Genomic DNA, 20,439 nt, shown 5'->3' with positions numbered 1-20,439 from the left:
GATAACCGGTCGCCATTGCTGTGTCTCTTTCCCCTGGTTCCTGAGTGAGTATTTTGATCTTAACTTTAGAAAAGGTTTTTGTATGAGCGCCAACAAAATTCGGCCATGACTTGTACCAGTAACTGAGCCTCTAAAAATCCCCAGTATTATTATTAAACAGGCCCATACCATCAAAATCGTTCTAACTGTGTTATTTGGGGAATTACATTTATAAAAAATAAGCTAAGCATCCGAAAAGAGTTGGGCATTTTGATGTACGAGCGCCACTATTCGCGCTTACCAGTTACTGAACATCTAAAAATTCTGGGTGTATTTTATTGTTATTATTATTTAGGCTGAAATCCTCAAAATCATTCTAACTGTGTCACTTGTGAAATTAGATTCCTTAAAATAAGCTAAGCATCTGAAAATTATTTTTGTAACAATATTGTCATTTAAGTTTGATGAAGTTTTAGGGAAATTCGGTTTGGATGAGGTGGGCTATGCTCTGGTTTTTATACTAATCTCTTTTTTTTCTAATGTTTTTTTGGCATTTTTATGCTTTATTGACAGTGTAGAGACAGAGTTGAAATGGGGCAGAGAGGGGAGTGACATGCAGAGAACGACCGCGGGCTGGAATCGAACCCGGGTCTGCTGCTGGCCGAGGCCCATGGGGGGGACGCCCTACCAACTGAGCTAAGGGCGCCCCGTGCTCTGGTTTTTATGACGCATTAGGCATTCTGAACCAATCAATGCAGTTTATTTCTGCTCGAAAATTCGACACAAATGATCAGTCAGAGCTTTCTGTATGGGCAGAGATCGTTGTTTTAAGTGTGTCTTTATAAGGTGTCTTGTTAAACGTTAGTGTAGGCTACTGTAGGGGCGGCTGTGCTGAAGTGTGTAGGGCGGTCGGCCACTGCGTCACAGGGTCGGTGGTTCGATCCCCCGTCTCCCCGCCACATGCCGAAGTGTCCTTGGGCAAGACACTGAACCCTAAATTGCTCCCGGTAGTAAGCTTGCACCCTGCGTGGTAGCTGCTGCTGCTATCAGTGTATGAATGAATGTGTGAATGGGTGAATGTGTACAAAACAATGTAAAGGGCGTCGGGCTGCCGGTACATGAACACAGCGAAGCGGAGACGAACCAAACGGACCGAACGCACACCGGTTGGAATCTATCCGTTACACCCAGATTCATCCAGATAATTCAAGGTGAGTGAGTTTCAGTTCATGTTAATGTTACATTGACTACAAAAGCGTTATAGATATCCTATTAATTATTATTATTATTATTATTATTATTATTATTATTAATATATCCGGTGTTATTCTCATTGTGAAATACACTTTACCATTGTTTTTGTTAAGGACAGCTGGCATTGCTGTGTAGCCAAGTAGTAATGTTGCAGTGGTTAAATGCTACCGTGTTTAGGCTAACGTTATCTAACCGTATGCTGCCCTCCTCTTGTGTCTGTGTCATGTCATAAAAAAATAAAACGTTAGACTTTTTAACAAATATTTAAGAACCAACGTTCTGTCATCACAATGTCAGTAAATGTAAACTGCTGCTCGCAATCTGTGTATGTGTGCGTGTGTGGTTGTGTGTGTGTGTGTGTACCTGATCACTGAAATCTCCTACTTTTCCTTTTATACAGTTTCAACCAGAAGATAATGTCAACCAGGAGAGACAGGAGAAAAGTCAGCATCGAGAATCGTGCATTTCACCGGTGTTGGACTATTACATTTCTGGTAACGTGACATCCCTTTCACTTTTTGCGCTCCTTTTCAGGCATATCAATGGATTATATGTAATATGCTTTTTATTTTTCTTATCTGTGAAATAATTTGAACATCCTTTTTGTGATTAATATGTCTGAAACACATTTAATCAATTCAATTCAATCCAGAGGGCATTCCATAAAATATTTGAACCAAAATAGAATTGAGTGATAGGGCTGTAAAGTATGTGTACATCCTTCAGAGTGTGAGTCTGGTGTTGTAGCTGTGGCAAGACATGAGAATACCTTAGACCTGACAGTGTACCCTACCATTGTCTTCTGGGGCCGCCCCCCAAAATTCTTTATTTATTTAAAAAAAATATATATAGCGGATGGTGTAAAGAAGATAAAAGGATGAGTGAGAGATCTGCCTTTTCAGTAGAACAAAAGATCTACTTGGGTTTTATTCAGTAAGCTCAGCAAAATACACACATACAAGAATAGTTAATCAAATAAAAACAAATCCCAGATCAGTTAACATTGCAAAGTAAAAGCTTGTATGAATACATTAATGCCCACACAAATATTTTTAGTTTTTAAAATATGTCAAAAAAAGAAAAGGAAAAATTATTGGATTAAAACACATTGGTTAAATAAAACAGACGGATTAAGTAATTTCTTACATTAAACAAATACAGTCTTTGCAAAATATCCCAAATTATCCAAATTTCTTAAAAAAAATGCACGATAAAACATTTCACTTGCAGCCGCCTAAGTATAAAATCAAATGTCAAATTATTTAAATGGTAACCAAATGGGCCATCATGTGTCAGGCTGGAGCTTGGGAGAGAGAGAAAGAGAGAAAAAAACAGTATTAATACATTGTCATCCAGTCATGGCTTAAGTGTGAACTGAATCAAGCAGACTTACCTCTCGTTCTAGTTTTAGGATTTCCAGGTCCAGTTTCCTCGACTTCTTGCGTTTAATCTCCCAATCCAGCTCCATATTCTGCCGTTTAATCTCCCAATCCAGCTCCATATCCTGCAGCTTCATCTTGTTGACTTTAATTTTTACATCGGCCAGCTCTATTTGCTTTTTGAGATGAGTCGCATGCAACTCCCCGACATTATGTGAAGTCTGTAAAACACGTCAATTAGCAAAGCAGGATTGTGCATAGCTTGGATTTCCGTTAGGCAATATTCACTATGTAGACAAAGGCGTTACATCTTCTGGATCCTGTTATAAATAAACTTTCTATGACCACCGCATCATCAATGACATGTGGGATTTTAGTGACTTAAGTATTCTCATAAGATTGACATGATACCTCAAGGCTTCTGGAGTCCAGTGACACAGTCTCCTCATCATCTGCTGCAGCAGAAGTACCTTCCCCCTGCCATATTAAATAAAACCTTTATTGACAGAATGTGCCAAGCCTATGCTTTTACTGATTAATACTCACTGGATTATCGTCTGGTGGCTCAAGAAGAAACACTGGGTTGCCAGACACTGCAAGGCAAGCTAAAGTTGGAAAGTTCAAATTCAGTATAGGGTTGGGTATTGTGTTCAATTAAAAAAAAAAAACAAGTAGTAACCGGTATCAGAAAAAACCCAGCCGATACACAGCCCTAATTCAGTACATAACACATCCAAATGGTTGATTTTGTTCCATGCACAACAGTTTAATAATGTACCTTCCGTGAAGGAAGCAGTGGCTGTAGTTGGGACAGTGTCTGTGACTGTCACCCCGAGAATCCCCTCCGTCGCTGGCCTCCCTTTATTTAAATCGAGGGCCAGCTCCTCAGCTGGTGTGAGGTCTGGGATGGATGGGTCACCCCTCGTACTAGGCAGATGAGCCTTTTTCTTGACTGCTAAAATCAGTAGATACATTAAAATAAGTGAGCAGACAGTACATTGCTATGGTATCAACAATCAAAGCACTTACCAGCCTGCAAAATGTTTTTGACTTTTTTGACTTGTTGCGAGGTCCTCTTTTGTCCGGTCACAGTTGTTCTGAATATGTGCAGAGAGAGAGTTGAACACATATCTGTTTAGCATATTCTGGCATTGTAGTTAAAGGCCTACTTCACCGGTTTGAATATGAAGGTGTATTGAATTCTGAGATCCTATGTAGTATAAATGTGCGAAAAAAAATTGAAATCGGTTCATCCTAGCCTGAGAAAAGGCAGAAAGAGTGTTTTTTTTAACCCTATATTTCTCTTTCTCGTGACATCACAGAAAGAGAAATATAGGGTTAAAAAAAACTTACTTTGTAAATATTACTGTGATGTCTTTTACTGTGACATCACAGTAATATTTACAAAGTACGTTTTTTTGCACTGCACTAGTTTATACAAATTAACACTAATCGAAAACAAAGGGAGAGAGAAGAGGACCCTGTCTACAGTATGATACCATCATACCACCCAGCCCTACTATATATATAATAATATAAATAATATAATATCAACAGTGATCAGAGAAAAAATATGTCCTTCATCATGGACCAGAGTGGCTGTCTGTCCATACCTGAGAGTCTCCAGTCTCCAATTTGGATCCTCCAATCCAGAAGATAGCATCTTCATTCCTGAGTCTCCTGGATGGTTGTAGCTCAGGTCCAGCTCTCTCAGATGGGAGGGGTTGGAGCTCAGAGCTGAGGCCAAATACTTATAACCTTCTGTTGTGACCAGACAGCCTGAAAGACTGGAATAGAAAAACATCATGAATTTTGTACTTCCTAATCCTTATCCTAATTTGAGATGTTGACCCATATGTATTGTGTTACTGCATTACCAACATGAATGAATCCTGACCTGAGAGTCTCCAGTTTACAGTGTGGACTCTTCAGTGCAGCAGACAAATGCTTCACTCCTGAATCCTGCAGGTCGTTGTTACTCAGGTCCAGCTCTCTCAGACTAGAGGAGGAGCTGAGAACTGAGGACAGAGCTTCACAGCTTCTCTCTGAAAGGTTACAGCCACTCAGCCTGAACAAAAAGGTTTATCTAATTATGCACACACAGATAAAGATACACATTTGTAAATAGTTTTGCAACAATAAGGCCCATTGAAAGCTTTTACTACAATATTACACAACAACATAAAGTCTGAATTCTGACCTCAGAGTCTCCAGTTTACATTGTGGACTTTTCAGTGCAGCAGACAGATGCTTCACTCCTGAATCCTGCAGGTCGTTGTTACTCAGGTCTAGCTCTCTCAGACTAGTGGAGGAGCTGAGAACTGAGGACAGAGCTTCCCAGCTTCTCTCTGACAGGTTACAGCCACTTAGCCTGAAAGAGATTTGGATATGGACACAAGCATGAAAACGTATTCTTCTCTATTTTTTAAATAAATGAAGTTGATAGATAAATATATGTTATAATTAATCCACCTACAGAGCTTTGTTGGAGGCTTTGACCACTGGCAGCAGCCTCAGAAGAGCCTCCTCTGAAGCAGAGTATTTCTTCAGGTCAAACACATCCAGATCTTTTTCTGATGACAGTAAGATGAAGGCCAGAGCGGACCACTGAGCAGGAGACAGTTTATTGGTGGAGAGACGTCCTGAACTGATGGACTGTTTGATCTCTTCCACTAGAGAACGATCATTCAGTTCATTCAGACAGTGGAACAGATTGATGCTTTTCTCTGTAGATAATTTCTCACTGATCTTCTTCTTGATGTACTCAACTGTTTTCTTTTTGGTGTCTGAGCTACTTCCTGTCTGTTTCAGCAGACCTGTGAGGAGATTCTGATTGGTCGGCAGTGAAAGACCCAGGAGGAAGCGGAGGAACAAGTCCAGGTGTCCATTTGGACTCTGTAAGGCCTTGTCCACAGCACTATGGTAGAAGTCTGGCTCTGCAGATTCTTCGTCAGTTGCAGTTGATTCTTCAGATGTCTGAGCCACGTTCTGGAGGAGATGGGGCAGTTTAGTTTTTTTTCTGAAGGGTTTAGAATGCCAGGATGTTTTTCCTTTTTGGTTGAAGTGTGTCTCTGCAGATTCACTGGCGGCTGGTTGTTCTGCTGCCATCAGATTGACTCCAGAGTTGATGAATGTCAGATGGACATGAAGAGCAGCCAGAAACTCCTGAACGCTCAGATGGACGAAGCAGAACACCTTGTCCTGGTACAGTCCACTCTCCTCTCTAAAGATCTGTGTGAACACTCCTGAGACCACTGAGACTGCTCTGATATCGATGCCACACTCTGTCAGGTCTGATTCATAGAAGATCAGGTTTCCTTTCTGCAGCTGCTCAAAAGCCAGTTTTCCCAGAGACGCGATCATCTTCCTGCTCTCTGGACTCCAGTGAGGATCTGTCTCAGCTCCTTCATCATACTTGATGTTCTTTAGTTTGGCCTGAACCACCAGGAGGTGGATGTGCATCTCAGTCAGGGTCTTGGGAAGTTCTCCTCCCTCTCCGGTGTTCAACACTTTCTCCAGAACTGTAGCAGTGATCCAGCAGAAGATTGGGATGTGGCACATGATGTGGAGGCTTTTTGATTTCTTGATGTGGAAGATGATTCTGCTGGCCTGTTCCTCATCTCTGAATCTCTTCCTGATGTACTCCTCTTTCTGAGGGTCAGTGAACCCTCTGACCTCTGTCACCATGCCAACACAGTCAGGAGGGATCTGATTGGCTGCTGCAGGTTGTGTGGTAATCCAGAGGCGGGCAGAGGGAAGCAGTTTCCCCCTGATGAGGTTTGTCAGCAGCACATCCACTGAGGTGGACTCTGTCACATCAGTCAGGATCTCATTGTTGTGGAAGTCCAGAGGAAGTCGACACTCATCCAGACCGTCAAAGATGAACACAACCTGGAACTCTTCAAAGCTGCAGATTCCTGCTGCTTTGGTTTCAGTGAAGAAGTAATGAACAAGTTCCACCAAGCTGAACTTTTTCTCTCTCAGCACATTCAGCTCTCTGAAAGTGAATGGAAATATGAACTGTATGTCCTGGTTGGTTTTGTCTTCAGCCCAGTCCAGAGTGAACTTCTGTGTTAAGACTGTTTTCCCAATGCCAGCCACTCCCTTTGTCATCACTGTTCTGCTTGGTTCATCTCTTCCAGTTCGGGCTTTAAAGATGTCTTCTTGTCTGATTGTTGTTTCTGGTCTGTGTGGGTTCCAGGATGCTGTTTCAATCTGTCTGACCTCATGTTCATCATTGACCTCTCCAGTCCCTCCCTCTGTGATGTAGAGCTCTGTGTAGATCTGATTCAGAAGGGTTTGGTTTCCTGCTTTAGCGATCCCCTCAAACACAACTCGGAACTTCCTCTGCAGGTTAGACTTTAGGTCACGTTGACACACTGCAACTCTGGTTCCTGAAAGAACAAATATGTATATCATCCCTTCTTTTATTCATTCAGAGACTTTTTCTTGAGATAATGCTCCTGTGGATTTGAGCAATTTAAGAAAATAATATCTTGTTAAGGTGTTTTGTTTTTTGCTGCTTTTTCATCCACAATATTTTCTGAGATTCACGGTTCAGAGATTAATTCTTACACGGTTGAATCTCAAACAGTAACTTAAACAATTAAATAGTGTTAAGGATGCCATAATAAATGTGGCTTTAAACAAAACAAATTTAAATAAAAAAATACATTTCCTGCTGAAATTGAAATAAAAAAATTGTGTTTTCTTGATAGAATGAAAGGTTTGACCCTCGCAGTCAAACAAAATGAAGAAACAAATTAATATTAATACTATTCATAGTTATTCATGGGTCATTTCTATGTTGTATGTAGGAAAAACAGATTCCGTCCTTATAATATTGATATTGTAACAACTCCAATATCATGGTAAGCCTTATAAAGGCAGAGGAATTTGAAATATTAAGTAAATAATCTTAATTTTGCTTGTTTAAAAAACAATACAATATCCGGCACTCCATTACATGTGGGATAGATGTTCTTTGTTAATTACTTTAACATCCTAAAAAGTATCTCTCAATACAACAGATGAATGATCTCTGTTCTGCTATTCAGTAACTCATTTTAATTCTCGGCTTTAAGGCCCTTCAGAGCAGAAACACTGAAGCAGAACTACCTGTTAGTGATTTCTGAGACACTGTTTGAAGATAATCTATTCATCAATGATTACTGATCTGAGGTCTGAATGCTGGCAGTTATCAGTGTTTAATCTCAGTAGAAGCAGTTTATTTCCTTGATAAGATTGGTCAGTGAGTTTTTATTGTCGCACTGACACACACCTCTGAGGAAAGTCCCATTTAATGAACTTTGATGTCTTTTAGAGAGAAAAAAAATCACTACTTTTACTATCATTTGATCTCAGACAAAGTCTTAATACTACCCGGGAGACACTAACATCAATAGTGCATCTTCAACAGCTATCCTTTAATTAAAAAGTATTTAAGAATATTCTGTATATACTGTTTGCCAGTCACTTGATCTCCAAATAATTTTTATATAAAAAAACATTTATTTAGTTTAATTAGAATTATCGCAGAATATTTTAAATTAAATTTACCAGGGCCATCAGCTGAGGTTGAAATAGTGGATGGATGTGCAGGAAAGAGATTCTCGGCAGTTAAGGATGGACCTAAGATGAATAATAATAATAATATTAATAATTAATAATAATAAAAAAGCTACCAGTGGTAAATATCATGTAAAAAGCCTTCTAAGTGTCTGTAAACAGCAACAAAACATATCTCTAAGGCATGGTTTATCCATATAAATATTTATCTGGGAAAATGACCCTTTGCTGAAATTTCACCTGCTGTATAAAGTGCTGAGGAGGTGAGCTGCAGTGCTGAATAGACAGTGGCAGGATCATCACTGGCACCTGAAGAAGTATCAGGGGCTGGTGATGTTGTTTGTTCTCCAGCTCCAATACACCAGGATGGTTCTCCTGTGGACGTTTCATATATGAGATATCAGTGCTGAGTTAGCTAGGTTCCACTCTCTGAGCTTGTTCAATCTAATAAAAAATGGAAAAGCACAACCGTACACCTAATGAATATAAGTATCTCTCTTTCATCAAACTATGACTAACTTTAACTCCACAGTTTGTTTATGCATTTGGGCAGCTCTGACATTACATGTCTATGTTTTTTAATCTGTCTAGATGACCATTCTGTTTTACATTTAAAATCCTTGTGTTGTTGTGTTACAATTGATCCAGACAACATCAACATGGGGTTCTACCAGGGAGCCGTACAAGCTAGAACCACCACTGGTCAGGACAGTGTACCTGCTAAAAACTGCCAATGAGAAAGGAAAGAGCCTCAATTTTCAGAGCATGTGGTTTTCGTCTGCTGAGCAAATTTACTTGACTCAGGAAAAACCCTGACACATACTGTAAGCATGAAAGTCCCATTACAGAAATATAGTATCCCCAGGGGTTTCCCAGACCCAGATACTCCATTTAGTTTTGATCTTAATATATAGAATGCAAACTAATTAGCTTTACTTCTATTGTATCTGTTATAAATGTCATTTCAATGACCTTATCTGTCTAAAAGTGCTATGTGATGCATGAATGTGTAATATATGAGCTGTGTCTATATCATATTCCTCATTCTAAGCACATACCTGTAGCTTCTGATCTGGCGCTTGATAACTTGTACACTAGATCGTTCCGATTAATATCTTGCAACACCGTTTTGACCACGTCAAACCAGTTTTCCCAGTAGGTTTGCATCAACAGATCCACTGTGCGCTTCCTGTCTGCATGCTCCAGGTCAGATTTAGGAATTGCTGAGAAGCCATCTGGCACGCTGTCCGGTGGCAGGTGCCACTTGAAGTCCTCAAATTCCTTTTCGTACAAATTTTTAAAAGTTCGTAAGAGGACCTTTTTGTCTTGAAATTCCTTCTTAGGTGTTGCCATCTGTCATCCCTGCCAAAATCAAATAGATATCAATAAAAAAATATTTACTATGTCCGGATCTAAAAATGCTTTTATAGATTTGATTGTAGTTGAAATTGGTTGATTAGTTTTGATACACACTAAAGTAATATGCTGTGAATGAAGTATTTTGAGTATTGCAAATGGGATATTCTGGTATTAACAATTCTACTGTAAAGATCTGTGGCCTCCTTTAACTGATACACAATGACAAATAAATCATGAACTTAGACTTTTACAGAATTCAAATGTAATGCTTTTATTTTGAAATGCCAGGCAAGCTAAAATAATTTTTAATAATTTTTGTCCATGTCCATGAAACCAATTGATATCAAAACTATCCTTTATAGGCTATGTATATGTTAAATGTAAGACAAATAGATGATAACTAATGTTTTCGCATTTATAAAAAAACACTCCAATGTTGGGGTCCGCTTCAAAAATCAACTGATGTGAAGTAATGACAGTTCTCTTCTTTTTAGTAATTTTGTGCAACAGTTGAATGACCTCCGTTCTGCTATTTGGCAAGATAATTTTAATTCTCGGATTTGTACACGTGATTACACATAGGAGAAATAAGAACTACCCAACATTTGACACCTGAGACAAACATTGTTTTACAATATAATATTCATTAATGATTATTACTGATCTGAGGTCTGAACGCTGGCAGTTATTATTGTTTAAGCTCAGGAGAAGAAATTTGTTTCCTTAATAAGATTGGTCAGTGTGAGTTTTTACACACTGACACACCTCTGAGGAAAGTCCAATTTATGAACTTTAAAGTCTATGAGGAACCATTCACTTGATCTCAGTTTACAACAAACTCAAATAGTAGGGGAGAACGGGGTAATTTGTCACACGGGTTGGTTGTCACAATCGTTATATCTCGGAACCAGAAGGTGCTGCCAGAAAAGGAACCCAATAATGAAATAAATTGTCAAGCTGTATCCTCACTGACACCCCAGAGAAGGAGAGAATAGAGCAGGAAAAGGCAGCGAGCATGCAAAAGAAAAAAGGGCAACAAAATCAAAACAACCCAGTGCATCCCAAACTAGACCAGCTGCCAAGGCTACAGTAAGTTATGTAGGCCTATTTGTCAACTTGACAATGCAATTAAACTTTCAAATTTAGTTCTACTTGCTTGCCTTCTTTTTAAGATTATTCCCATTAAGATAACATTGTGACAAACAACCCCATAGTGTTTGACAAACGACCCCTTGATGGGGTTGGTTGTTACAATGTGTAAGGGTGTCTTTGATGATTAATTTCTTCTTTATTACAATAAGATAGAAAAAGTGAGGGGTACACATTTCAAGCCAACACCTTAAGCTTCGATTTAATATAGGAATGACTATTGAAAGATGTTTAGGTGATAAGCAATTCTCACTAGAGTAAAAAGTGTGCCTACTTACCCCGTTCTCCCCTACCTGAAAGACACTAACAGTAATAGTGCATTCTTCAATATTCTAATATAACATGCTTTAATTAAGAAACATTTAGAATATTATGTATATAAATGCAAAAACTATACAGTAATTTTCAAGTATTTAAGCCATCCGTCCATAGGACTCATTTTTACAGTACAGTGAAACAACGACACATCGCAACATTCTTGAAATGATCCTGTTGATCAATAATTTACAGATTTCTCACCTGCTGAATTCACCTCAGGTAGACGTGACGGAGAAACGCTGTCAGACACAATCTGCAATAAAAAAAGAAATTTGAGATCCATCTGTGATGAGAGAAATATCATATTGTATTTATCTTGCATAATACTATACTGAAATACTTCATTCCTGTTTTGATACTGTCTGCATCCCCCCCCCCCCACACACAAGTCAAATACTTAATCCACAACCTCTCAGACAGGTTACATCTTGTCTATTGTCATTCAAAACAAAAACAAAAAAACGGAGGGGAGTTTCTTATACTGCATGATTATAAAAAGGAGACATACGGTAGTGTAAACAGTCAGATTAGATAACACTGCATAAACACACTGATATGTAACAGGACTTTATGGCTGAAGCTGGTTGAAGTATTTTCTACACTTTGAGCTAGTTTATATAATGTTATATGACATCAGCACAAAATGGAGGATCGTGGTTAATGGCTGCTGGTTCACCACCTTCGTCCCAGTGAAACTCAGAGTTTTGAGTTTGGACAGACACAGATCTTTGCTGTTTCTAGTGAAGCTAAGTGACTAAGCTAACGACAGCTTTACAACCCAGCTGCTGTAACAAAAAAAAATGTTCAGAGTTTTTTCTTTACCTTTTTAGTCAGAGTTTTAGAGGAGAAAACAAACTGCGCAACAGCTTTCACATAAAGAGGAAGTCAACTTAAAGCAGGAAATACACAAGTATGTCACAACATGTGATATAATGGCCCCAGGAAATGATCCAAAAGTATTGTCAGACTTGTACAGATGCTGTTAACCGAACCGAAACTAATTTAAGGTTTTAGTGGAAAAAAGGTCCGATGCTTTTTAATTTCTATAATATTTGTAATCTGTTTGAACATTTTTTACAGTGTCTTTTCTAGTTGTATGGTTGTAAGTTATTTTTAAGTTTTGAAGGGTTTAAAACTTACCTTCACTAGGAGAGAAGACGCTGCTCATTCCATCCTGCTCAGTCCTGGTGTGTGTGTGATCTGAGGACACCGTCACACCCTCATAACTTCACAGTCAAAGTCTAACAACAGCGTCTGAGTCACGTGATAACCAGCCTAACCCTTTATGTTAAAAGTTTGAAAAAAAAACACCAAGTAGGCCTCTCAGAAATGTTTCTATTACCTTACTACATCATGCTCTAGTGTTTGAGTGAGGTTCCGAGACCACATTCTACTTTGAATACATGTTCCATTCTGCCTTTAGACAGTGTTGAACATTTCCTCTATAATATTGTTGACAGAAACCCAGTCAGTCAGCTGGTGTACTTCTACTGACTGTCCTCTAGATGGAGCCACCTTACCATCTTATGAGCTAAACAGACTCAGCACAGTAAGGTGAGATGGAAGAGCATTAAAATGGATCAAGATCAAAATCAAATTGATTGACAACCTGTATGCCTTTTAGTGACTTTCTTCCAAATACTTTTTTTTTGTATTGCAATTGAATAATCTTTATGTCCAAATATGCCCTGAATTTAAAACAATCACCAAGCCACACCTCAGACACAGTGACACAACACTGAAGTATTTTACTCACTGTTTCATGTTTGTTTAATGATTGACCAAAGAACAAATTGGCACTTTCTAGTTTCCACACCCCCTTGAATTCTCTCTTTAAAGTTATTTTCAATTTTCCCTTCATGTACTTGTTGACTATCGGTCTTGTGCCCGTATTTAGCATAGAAGGAGTTTACCACAGTTTTTACCTCATATTTTGCTGGCATGTGACTTTTGGTATTATATTTAGTTATACTTTCATAACAAATTTACTGCATTGTCAATTTGATTAATTTTATAAAGCAGTTTGAAGTGCTTTTTCTAAGTATCTTTAGTTAACCAAACTAGATTTCTCTTTAGGAATTGGAGCTTGTTCTTGGAAGTTTATTCTGCTGCAACAATGTCCATAAAGCCCCAGACAAGAGATGTACAGACTTCTGCTGCCCCCTGCCTGCTCTACCTGAGTATTACTACTATTTAAATATAATGTAAATATTAAAAGCAGATACCGACTGAAAGCCAGCACACACAGATATTCTCTTTTCTATCAATGTATCTATCCATCTATCTATCTATCTATCTATCTATCTATCTATCTATCTGTCTATCTGTCTATCTGTCTATCTGTCTATCTGTCTATCTGTCTGTCTGTCTGTCTGTCTGTCTGTCTGTCTGTCTATTGCACGTACTTTTCAGTCCATTTGTAAAAAAATAATAATATTTGATATGGATTGACATACCTTTGTTAAAAAAGGGTATATTAATATATAAATGGTAAATGCGAGGTATTATAATGATTCAAGACACATGTTTGTAAATCATCATTTATATATTATTATATTCATTATATGTGTATACATAGCAAAGTCTGAAGAGGATCAAACTCCAGCAAAACTTGTAGTATATATAACAAACTTCCAGTATTTAGGCTTTTGGCCTTCATCGAGAATATATTTCTCTTCAATCTTTTTTATTATACAATGAAGGTTGGAAGTGGGTGAAATGCCAGAAATATCAGGTCTACCTCAGTATACAATGCAAAGTATAATGAATACATTCATGCCCACACAATATTTTTAGTTTTCCTAATATTCAGAAAAATAGAAAAGGAAAAAGTTAATGGATTAAAACTAGGGCTGTCAAGCGATTAAAAAAATTAATCTAATTAATTACAGGCTCTGTGATTAATTAATCTAAATTAATCGCATACTTATATGACACTTTTATACCTGTTTGTAAACAGCTGTATAGCCTACAACAGTTTGTTTCTCTGTCTCTCTCGCGCGCGCTCGCTCGCTCTCCGTCTCTCGTAACTTCTGTCTCCTCCCCTCAGCCAGCTTTATACATGAACTACTAACTAGCGCCGAATTTTCTCAAAAAAACAAGCAGACAAAATTACGACTTTCCATCTCCCACAACAGACAGCGCTGCACTGCCACCATTTCGTAGGCAAAAATATTGACACACACACACACACACGGGGCGGGTGCTAGACAGCTAGCAAACAAAATTGGAGGAAGATTGAGAGATAGGCCTACTGTTTTGAACCTAGCCTACATTGTTGCACCCACTAAATCAATAATGCACGGACACTGCGGAGAATGAAGTAAGATGTCTTCCTACCTTCATGCATCCCATAAACCGTCCATAGAGCCCTCGAGTCGGCCCCTTTCCCCTGCTTCTCTCTTTACCTTTCTCCCTTTAACCCACGCGCCCGGCCCGGCAAGCTACAGGTGCAGCTCCGCACCACTTTTGCACCGGGTCAAAGGGCATTATAGAAGTGCGATTAATCTGCGTTAATTTTTTTAATCGCGTTAATTTTTCTGTGATTAATTAATCGAAATTAACGCGTTAATTTGACAGCCCTAATTAAAACACATTTGGTTGGGGGGTTGCTCATGGTGTAGTGGTTAAAGCCTATAGAGTCTCAGTCCTCAGAAGCAGCAGACCACATGCAGACATTCTCTGCTTGTCATTCATTCCCCTCTCTGCCCCATTTTCTCTCCAAACTGTCTAATAAAGCCTAAATGCCCCTAAATAATCACGAAAAAAACATTAATTTAGTTAAACAGACAGATTTAGTAATTACGTACATTAAAAATAAACAGGCATTGCAAAATATCACAATTTATCCACATTTCTTCAAGAAAATGCATGATAATACCTTTCAAAACATGCAGCTATATGTATATCCACCTAAAGACGTTTGTCGGGGGCTTTGATCAATGGCAGTCGCCTCAGGTCAAAGTAAATAGTAGCACATACAACTTTTCATCTGACAATTTGGCCTCCCTCAGGTGTGTATGGTATCTAAGCAGCTTCAGGTTAAACGTCCAGAATTTTTCACCTTGAAAGTAAGATGAAGACCAGAGCTGACCACTGAGCAGGAGACAGTCTATCCTTTAGAGTTCTCTTTAATGATCGTTCAGTTCATTCAGACACTGGATCAGATTCTTGGTTTTCTCTGGAGATATATTTTCGCTGATCTTCTTCTTGATGTACTCAGCTGTTTTCTTGTTGGTGTCTGAGCTACTTCCTGTGTGTGTCAGCAGACCTCTGAGGAGACTCTGATTGGTCGGCAGTGAAAGACCCAGGAGGAAGCGGAGGAACATGTCCAGGTGTCCATTTGGACTCTGTAAGGCTTTGTCCACAGCACTCTGGTAGAACTGTGTCTCTGCAGATTCTTGGGGGGTTGTTTGTTCTTCTGTCATCAGATTGACTCCAGAGTTGATGAATGTCAGATGGACATGAAGAGCAGCCATGAACTCTTGAATGACAATATGGACGAAGCATAACGCATTTACCCGTACCGTATTGTACAGTCCTGTCTTGGATGTAAAGATCTGTGGGACCGATAAAGCATAACACGAGCCTGTTCTGATGTTGAGGTCACACTCTGCCATCTCTGATTGACGGAAGATCAGGTTTCCTTTCTGCAGCTGCTCAAAAGCCAGTTTTCCCAGAGACTCGATCATCTCCCTGCTTCTTTGCATCGAGTGTGGATCTGTTACGGCTCTACGAGGATACTTGTTTTCGGTAAATTCGTACCAAACTGTCAAGAGGTGGATGTACATCTCAGTGTGCGTCTCGGGCAGCTCTCCCTCATCTCTGGTATTCAACAGAGCCTCCAGGACAGTAGCAGTGATCCAGCAGAAGATTGGGATGTGGCACATGATGTGGAGGCTTTGTGATGTCTTGATGTGGGAGATAATTCTGCTGGCCTGCTCCCCATGTATGAATCTCTTCCTGAAGTATTCCTCTGTCTGTAAGGGACTGAACCCTCTGACCTCTGTCACCATGCCAACACAGTCAGGAGGGATCTGATTGGCTGCTGCAGGGCGTGTGGTTATCCAGAGGCGAGCAGAGGGAAGCAGTTTCCCCCTGATGAGGTTTGTCAGCAGCACATCCACTGAGGTGGACTCTGTGACATCAGTCAAGATCTCATTGTTGTGGAAGTCCAGAGGAAGTCGACACTCATCCAGACCGTCAAAGATGAACACAACCGGGAACTCTTCAAAGCTGCAGATTCCTGCTGCTTTGGTTTCAGTGAAGAAGTGATGAACTAGTTCCACCAAGCTGAACTTTTTCTCTTTCAGCAAATGCAGCTCTCTGAACGTGAATGGAAATGTGAACTGTATGTCCTGGTTGGTTTTGTCTTCAGCCCAGTCCAGAGTGAACTTCTGTGTTAAGACTGTTTTCCCAATGCCAGCCACTCCCTTTGTCATCACTGTTCTGCTTGGTTCATCTCTTCCAGGTTGGGCTTTAAAGATGTTGTGAAGCCCAATTGTTGTTTTTTCCAGGTTCCTGGATGCTGTTTCAATCTGTCTGACCTCATGTTCATCGTTGACCTCTCCTGCCCCTCCCTCTGTGATGTAGAGCTCTGTGTAGATCTGATTCAGAAGGGTTGGGTGTCCTGCGTTGTCCTCAAACACACACTGGAACTTCTTCTTCAGGTTAGACTTGAGTTCACGTTGACACTTGGAAAACGTCTCTGAATGAATATAAGAGATGATACACATGAGTAGGGGTGTACAGGTGTAACCACTGAAACATTAATAAACAAAATGAGTATCCTTTTTTTTGTTTTAAGTTTTACACCAACTATTTGGAGAAGATAAAAGCTAGTCTGCACAATATCCCTGCATTCCAATCCCCATACTTCCCTACTATTTAGTATGCCAGAAAAAGATTTAGGATGTCCCAATACATGCACGTGAATTTTAGTATGCTGAAAATACATAAATGCCCCACTAACTCCAAAAACCTTTTGGAGTATTCGTCTTTATTCTTGACATTTCTCGACGCAATGAAAAAAAAAAATATATCTTCCTCATCTGATTTTTTTTTCTCCCCTTGTGGCCCTAAAACTCTTCTGTACTTTAGTATGTAGTGCACAGTAAATTCCCCAGTGTTAAATATGCAGTGTCAAACTCCATTAACTCTATCTGAGTTAATATAACAACAGCTGGAGTAGAATGCCTCCTAGTGTTGGTGTCAATTTCGGTAGTTAAAAGACGGGGTGTAGAAAGTACTCTATAAGGCTTTAAATAACACTATACAGTGTATTTTTAACTCTATTTTGAGTTAATTTAACTCTAAAATTGTAACACTTTGAAGAGAGTTAATTTAACTCCAATTCTGAGTGGGACCAAATACACTCGGAAATGGTGTTAAATTTAACTCTTTTAGTGTTATTTTAACACTTCAAAATGTAGTAAAAAGAAAAAGTATGTGATTTGGAACGCAGGGCAGGTTTTCCCTGGTGTGTGTGTGTGTGTGTGTGTGTGTGTGTGTGTGTGTGTGTGTGTGTGTGTGTGTGTGTGTGTGTGTGTGTGTGTGTGTGTGTGTGTGTGTGTGTGTGTGTGTGTGTGTGTGTGTGTGTGTGTGTGTGTGTGTGTGTGTGTGTGTGTGTGTGTGTGTGAATTTGGTAGAAATGTTGTCAGTAGTTTATATTATAAAACCAAAATGTTCATTCTACTCAAACATATATAGATAAATAAAACTAGAGATACAGAACATTTTGAGTGGTCTCTTAATTTTTTTTTCCAGAGCTGTATGTGTAGGAGGATAACCCCCACTGTGCCCTTTGGAATAATCGTTAGAATAAAATGGTTTCAGTCTGTGAATTGAGCTGAAATTAAAACCAATTTCACAGTCATTTCCGGGAATCCGTCTAGAAAAATGTACATCTGTCAGTTTTCTATGGAAGGGTATTAGGGTCATACTAAAAAAAGACATTTGAACTTCCAGGTGTGTGTGTGTGTGTGTCTGTGTGTGTGTGTCTGTGTGTCTGTGACGGAGTGAGAGTGATTTGGTTTATCATCAAAATAAATAAAAAAAGAAGCGCATACCTGCACGTCCCGATGTGGCCTTCAATAATTTCTCCACAAGATCGTTCTTCCTCAGATATGTCAACACCGTTGTGGCCACGCTAACAGTGTATTCTTTGTATGTTTGCACCATCAGATCCACTGTAGCCTTCCTGTCCTTATTCTCCAGTTCACATACTTGGATTGGTGGGAAGCCATCTGGCATGACGTCAGGCTGCAGATACCACTGGAATTCCCCAAATTCCTCGTCTTTCAAATCTTTAAATATTTCCAAGAGGACCCTCTTATGTTTTGCCATCTTATCCTAGCTTGATGAACATAAAGCAAATTACAAGCACATTACCATTTAAACACAGACAAGAGCACATAAGCACAGACAAAGAAGTATAAATGCAAACGAAAACATAAGCAGATACAAAGACAAACTTGCTCTGCGTTCCAATCTCCGTACTTCCCTACTATTTAGTATGCCAGAAAAAGATTTAGGATGTCCCAATACATGCACGTCGATTGTAGTATGCTGAAAATACCTAGATGCCCCACTAACTCCAATAGCATGTTGCAGTATTCATCTTTATTGTTGACATTTCTTGACATAATGAAAAAAAAAATCTTCCTTATCTAATTTTTTTCCCCTCTCGTGGCCCTAAAACTCTTCTGTACTTTAGTTTGTAGTGAAGTAAAGAGAGGTATGTGATTCGGAACGCAGGGACACTTTCCCAGATTATGGCAGCCTATTTGATCCGTCAATAACCCGTTTTTTTTTGTTATATATATATATATATAGCTCAACTTGACTCGACTCAACTCGCACTTCTTACCTCTACTTGGCTCCGGAGTCGTCTTTCTGCCCCTTTGTATGACGCCCCACGTACGTTTAGCTACCGACAGCTGCTGTGAACAAGAAAAACAGTTCAGATTGTTCTCTTACCTTCTGCTGGAGCTTTAGAGGAGGAAGTGAACAGCACAACACTAAATCAACTTCAGGAAATACACGAGAGGCGTGGCATCCTGAGTTGTGTTGCAGGCTTCCGGTCAGGCTGCACACAGTTAAACAGGAAAGACTCAAATATTTGTTTTTCTTAATTTCTTTTACTTCTCTGTAGCACTTGGGGATTCTTGTAATATAAAGTGCATTACAAATAAAATGTATTATTATTATTATTATTATTATTATTATTATTATTATTATTATTATTATTATTATTATTATTATTATTATTATTATTATTATTATTATTTTATTACACTTGTAATAGTGATGCTTTTAACCACACAGCAGTGATGTCTTTCAATACAACCATCTTCAAGTTAATCTGGATGGAAAGTGAGAAAGTATTCACACTATTTCACGAGTTGTATGGTTGCAATTTTTTTTTTTACTTTTGAATCGGAAAGGGAGAGGAGAGGCTACTCATTCCTTCCTGCTCAATTCCTGTGTGTGTGTGTGTGTGTGTGTGTGTGTGTGTGTGTGTGTGTGTGTGTGTGTGTGTGTGTGTGTGTGTGTGTGTGTGTGTGTGTGTGTGTGTGTGTGTGTGTGTGTGTGTGTGTGTGTGTGTGTGTGTGTGTGTGTGTGTGTGTGTGTGTGTGTGTGTGTGTGTGTGTGTGTGTGTGTGTGTGTGTGTGTGTGTGTGTGTGTGTGTGTGTACGTGTGTGTGTACGTGTGATAAGAGGATGCCGTCACACCCTCATTACTTCACAGTACAAGTCTTAAAACAAACAAAATTCATGTGAAAACCAGCCTATCCGGTCTACCCATTATGTTAAAATTTTGAAAAAATAATAAGTAGGCGGCCTCCCAGAAATGTTTCTATTACGTCACTTACTGTCCTGAAACGGTCTAATGTGATTGGCTTGTGCCTCTGTGTTGGAGATGTGCTTGTATTTGGGGTTTGATGGAGGTTCTGAGACCAAATTATACTTTGAATACATTTTCCATTCTGCTTTTAGAAAGTGTTGCACATTTCTTCCATAGCTCTGCAAAAAAATTAAGTGACCGCTCCAAATATTCAGTGTCTCTTGTTTTACTATTCATGGGCATACAGTAGGCTATGTTTGAGTAGAATGAAAATTTTGGTTTTATACTATAAACCACTGACAACATTTCTTCCAAATTCACAATAAGAATATTGTCATGAAGAGAATTTCCATTAAGAAATGTAGAGATGAAGATTTAAGTAAAATCCAGACTTGCCAAATTTTTTCCGTAGCTGTATTTATTGTTGATATAAACCCAGTCAGTCAGCTGGTGTACTTCTACTGACTGGCCACTAGATGGTGCCACAATACCATCTTATGAGTGGAAAGAGCCACCCAGCACAGTAAGGAGCAATGAAAGAGCAGCAACTTGGATCAAGGACCAAGTTTTAGGTTGCGTTCCGAATCGC

At 39.2% G+C, this 20,439-nt stretch overlaps 2 protein-coding genes across 3 annotated transcripts; both read right to left on the bottom strand.

Annotated features, from left to right (window-relative positions):
• Positions 1-2,229: 2,229 nt before the first annotated feature.
• On the bottom strand, positions 2,230-12,221 carry LOC307266070 (NLR family CARD domain-containing protein 3-like). 2 transcript variants are annotated; one of them, XM_080047972.1, is made up of 15 exons: positions 12,147-12,221; positions 11,208-11,259; positions 9,239-9,542; positions 8,421-8,555; positions 8,172-8,243; positions 5,089-7,006; positions 4,813-4,983; positions 4,510-4,680; positions 4,226-4,399; positions 3,642-3,709; positions 3,391-3,567; positions 3,159-3,217; positions 3,024-3,089; positions 2,627-2,833; positions 2,230-2,536 (listed from the first exon to the last, which is right to left on the bottom strand). In XM_080047972.1, the coding sequence occupies exons 3-15, from the start codon at positions 9,531-9,533 to the stop codon at positions 2,519-2,521; spliced, it is 3,531 nt and encodes a 1,176-aa protein (XP_079904098.1). In that variant the 5' UTR covers positions 9,534-9,542; positions 11,208-11,259; positions 12,147-12,221; the 3' UTR covers positions 2,230-2,518. The 2 variants fall into 2 exon arrangements, with proteins under 2 accessions (XP_079904098.1, XP_079904099.1); XM_080047973.1 differs by having other exon boundaries at positions 3,391-3,564.
• Positions 12,222-13,665: 1,444 nt separating this feature from the next.
• On the bottom strand, positions 13,666-18,888 carry LOC307266076 (protein NLRC3-like). Its single transcript, XM_080047979.1, has 3 exons — positions 18,874-18,888; positions 18,074-18,356; positions 13,666-16,713 (listed from the first exon to the last, which is right to left on the bottom strand). Exons 2-3 carry the CDS (start codon positions 18,348-18,350, stop codon positions 15,137-15,139), a joined length of 1,854 nt encoding a protein of 617 aa, XP_079904105.1. The 5' UTR covers positions 18,351-18,356; positions 18,874-18,888; the 3' UTR covers positions 13,666-15,136.
• Between the last annotated feature and the right edge of the window lie 1,551 nt (positions 18,889-20,439).

This window comes from Ammodytes marinus (assembly GCF_949987685.1).
Source record: "Ammodytes marinus genome assembly, chromosome: 19".
Lineage (NCBI taxonomy): Eukaryota > Metazoa > Chordata > Actinopteri > Uranoscopiformes > Ammodytidae > Ammodytes > Ammodytes marinus.
This window is presented reverse-complemented; position numbering and strand designations above follow the sequence as displayed.

What these genes read in the sequence shown, in the direction of transcription:
- LOC307266070 (XM_080047972.1), bottom strand. Translation starts at nt 9,533, where the DNA reads ATGGCAACACCTAAGAAGGAATTTCAAGACAAAAAGGTCCTCTTACGA. An exon ending in CGCCAGATCAGAAGCTACAG is followed by an intron (nt 8,556 to 9,238) that starts GTATGTGCTTAG and finishes AAACGTCCACAG; the next exon opens with GAGAACCATCCTGGTGTATT. An exon ending in CAAAAACATTTTGCAGGCTG is followed by an intron (nt 3,568 to 3,641) that starts GTAAGTGCTTTG and finishes TACTGATTTTAG; the next exon opens with CAGTCAAGAAAAAGGCTCAT.
- LOC307266076 (XM_080047979.1), bottom strand. Translation starts at nt 18,350, where the DNA reads ATGGCAAAACATAAGAGGGTCCTCTTGGAAATATTTAAAGATTTGAAA. An exon ending in GGCCACATCGGGACGTGCAG is followed by an intron (nt 16,714 to 18,073) that starts GTATGCGCTTCT and finishes ATATTCATTCAG; the next exon opens with AGACGTTTTCCAAGTGTCAA.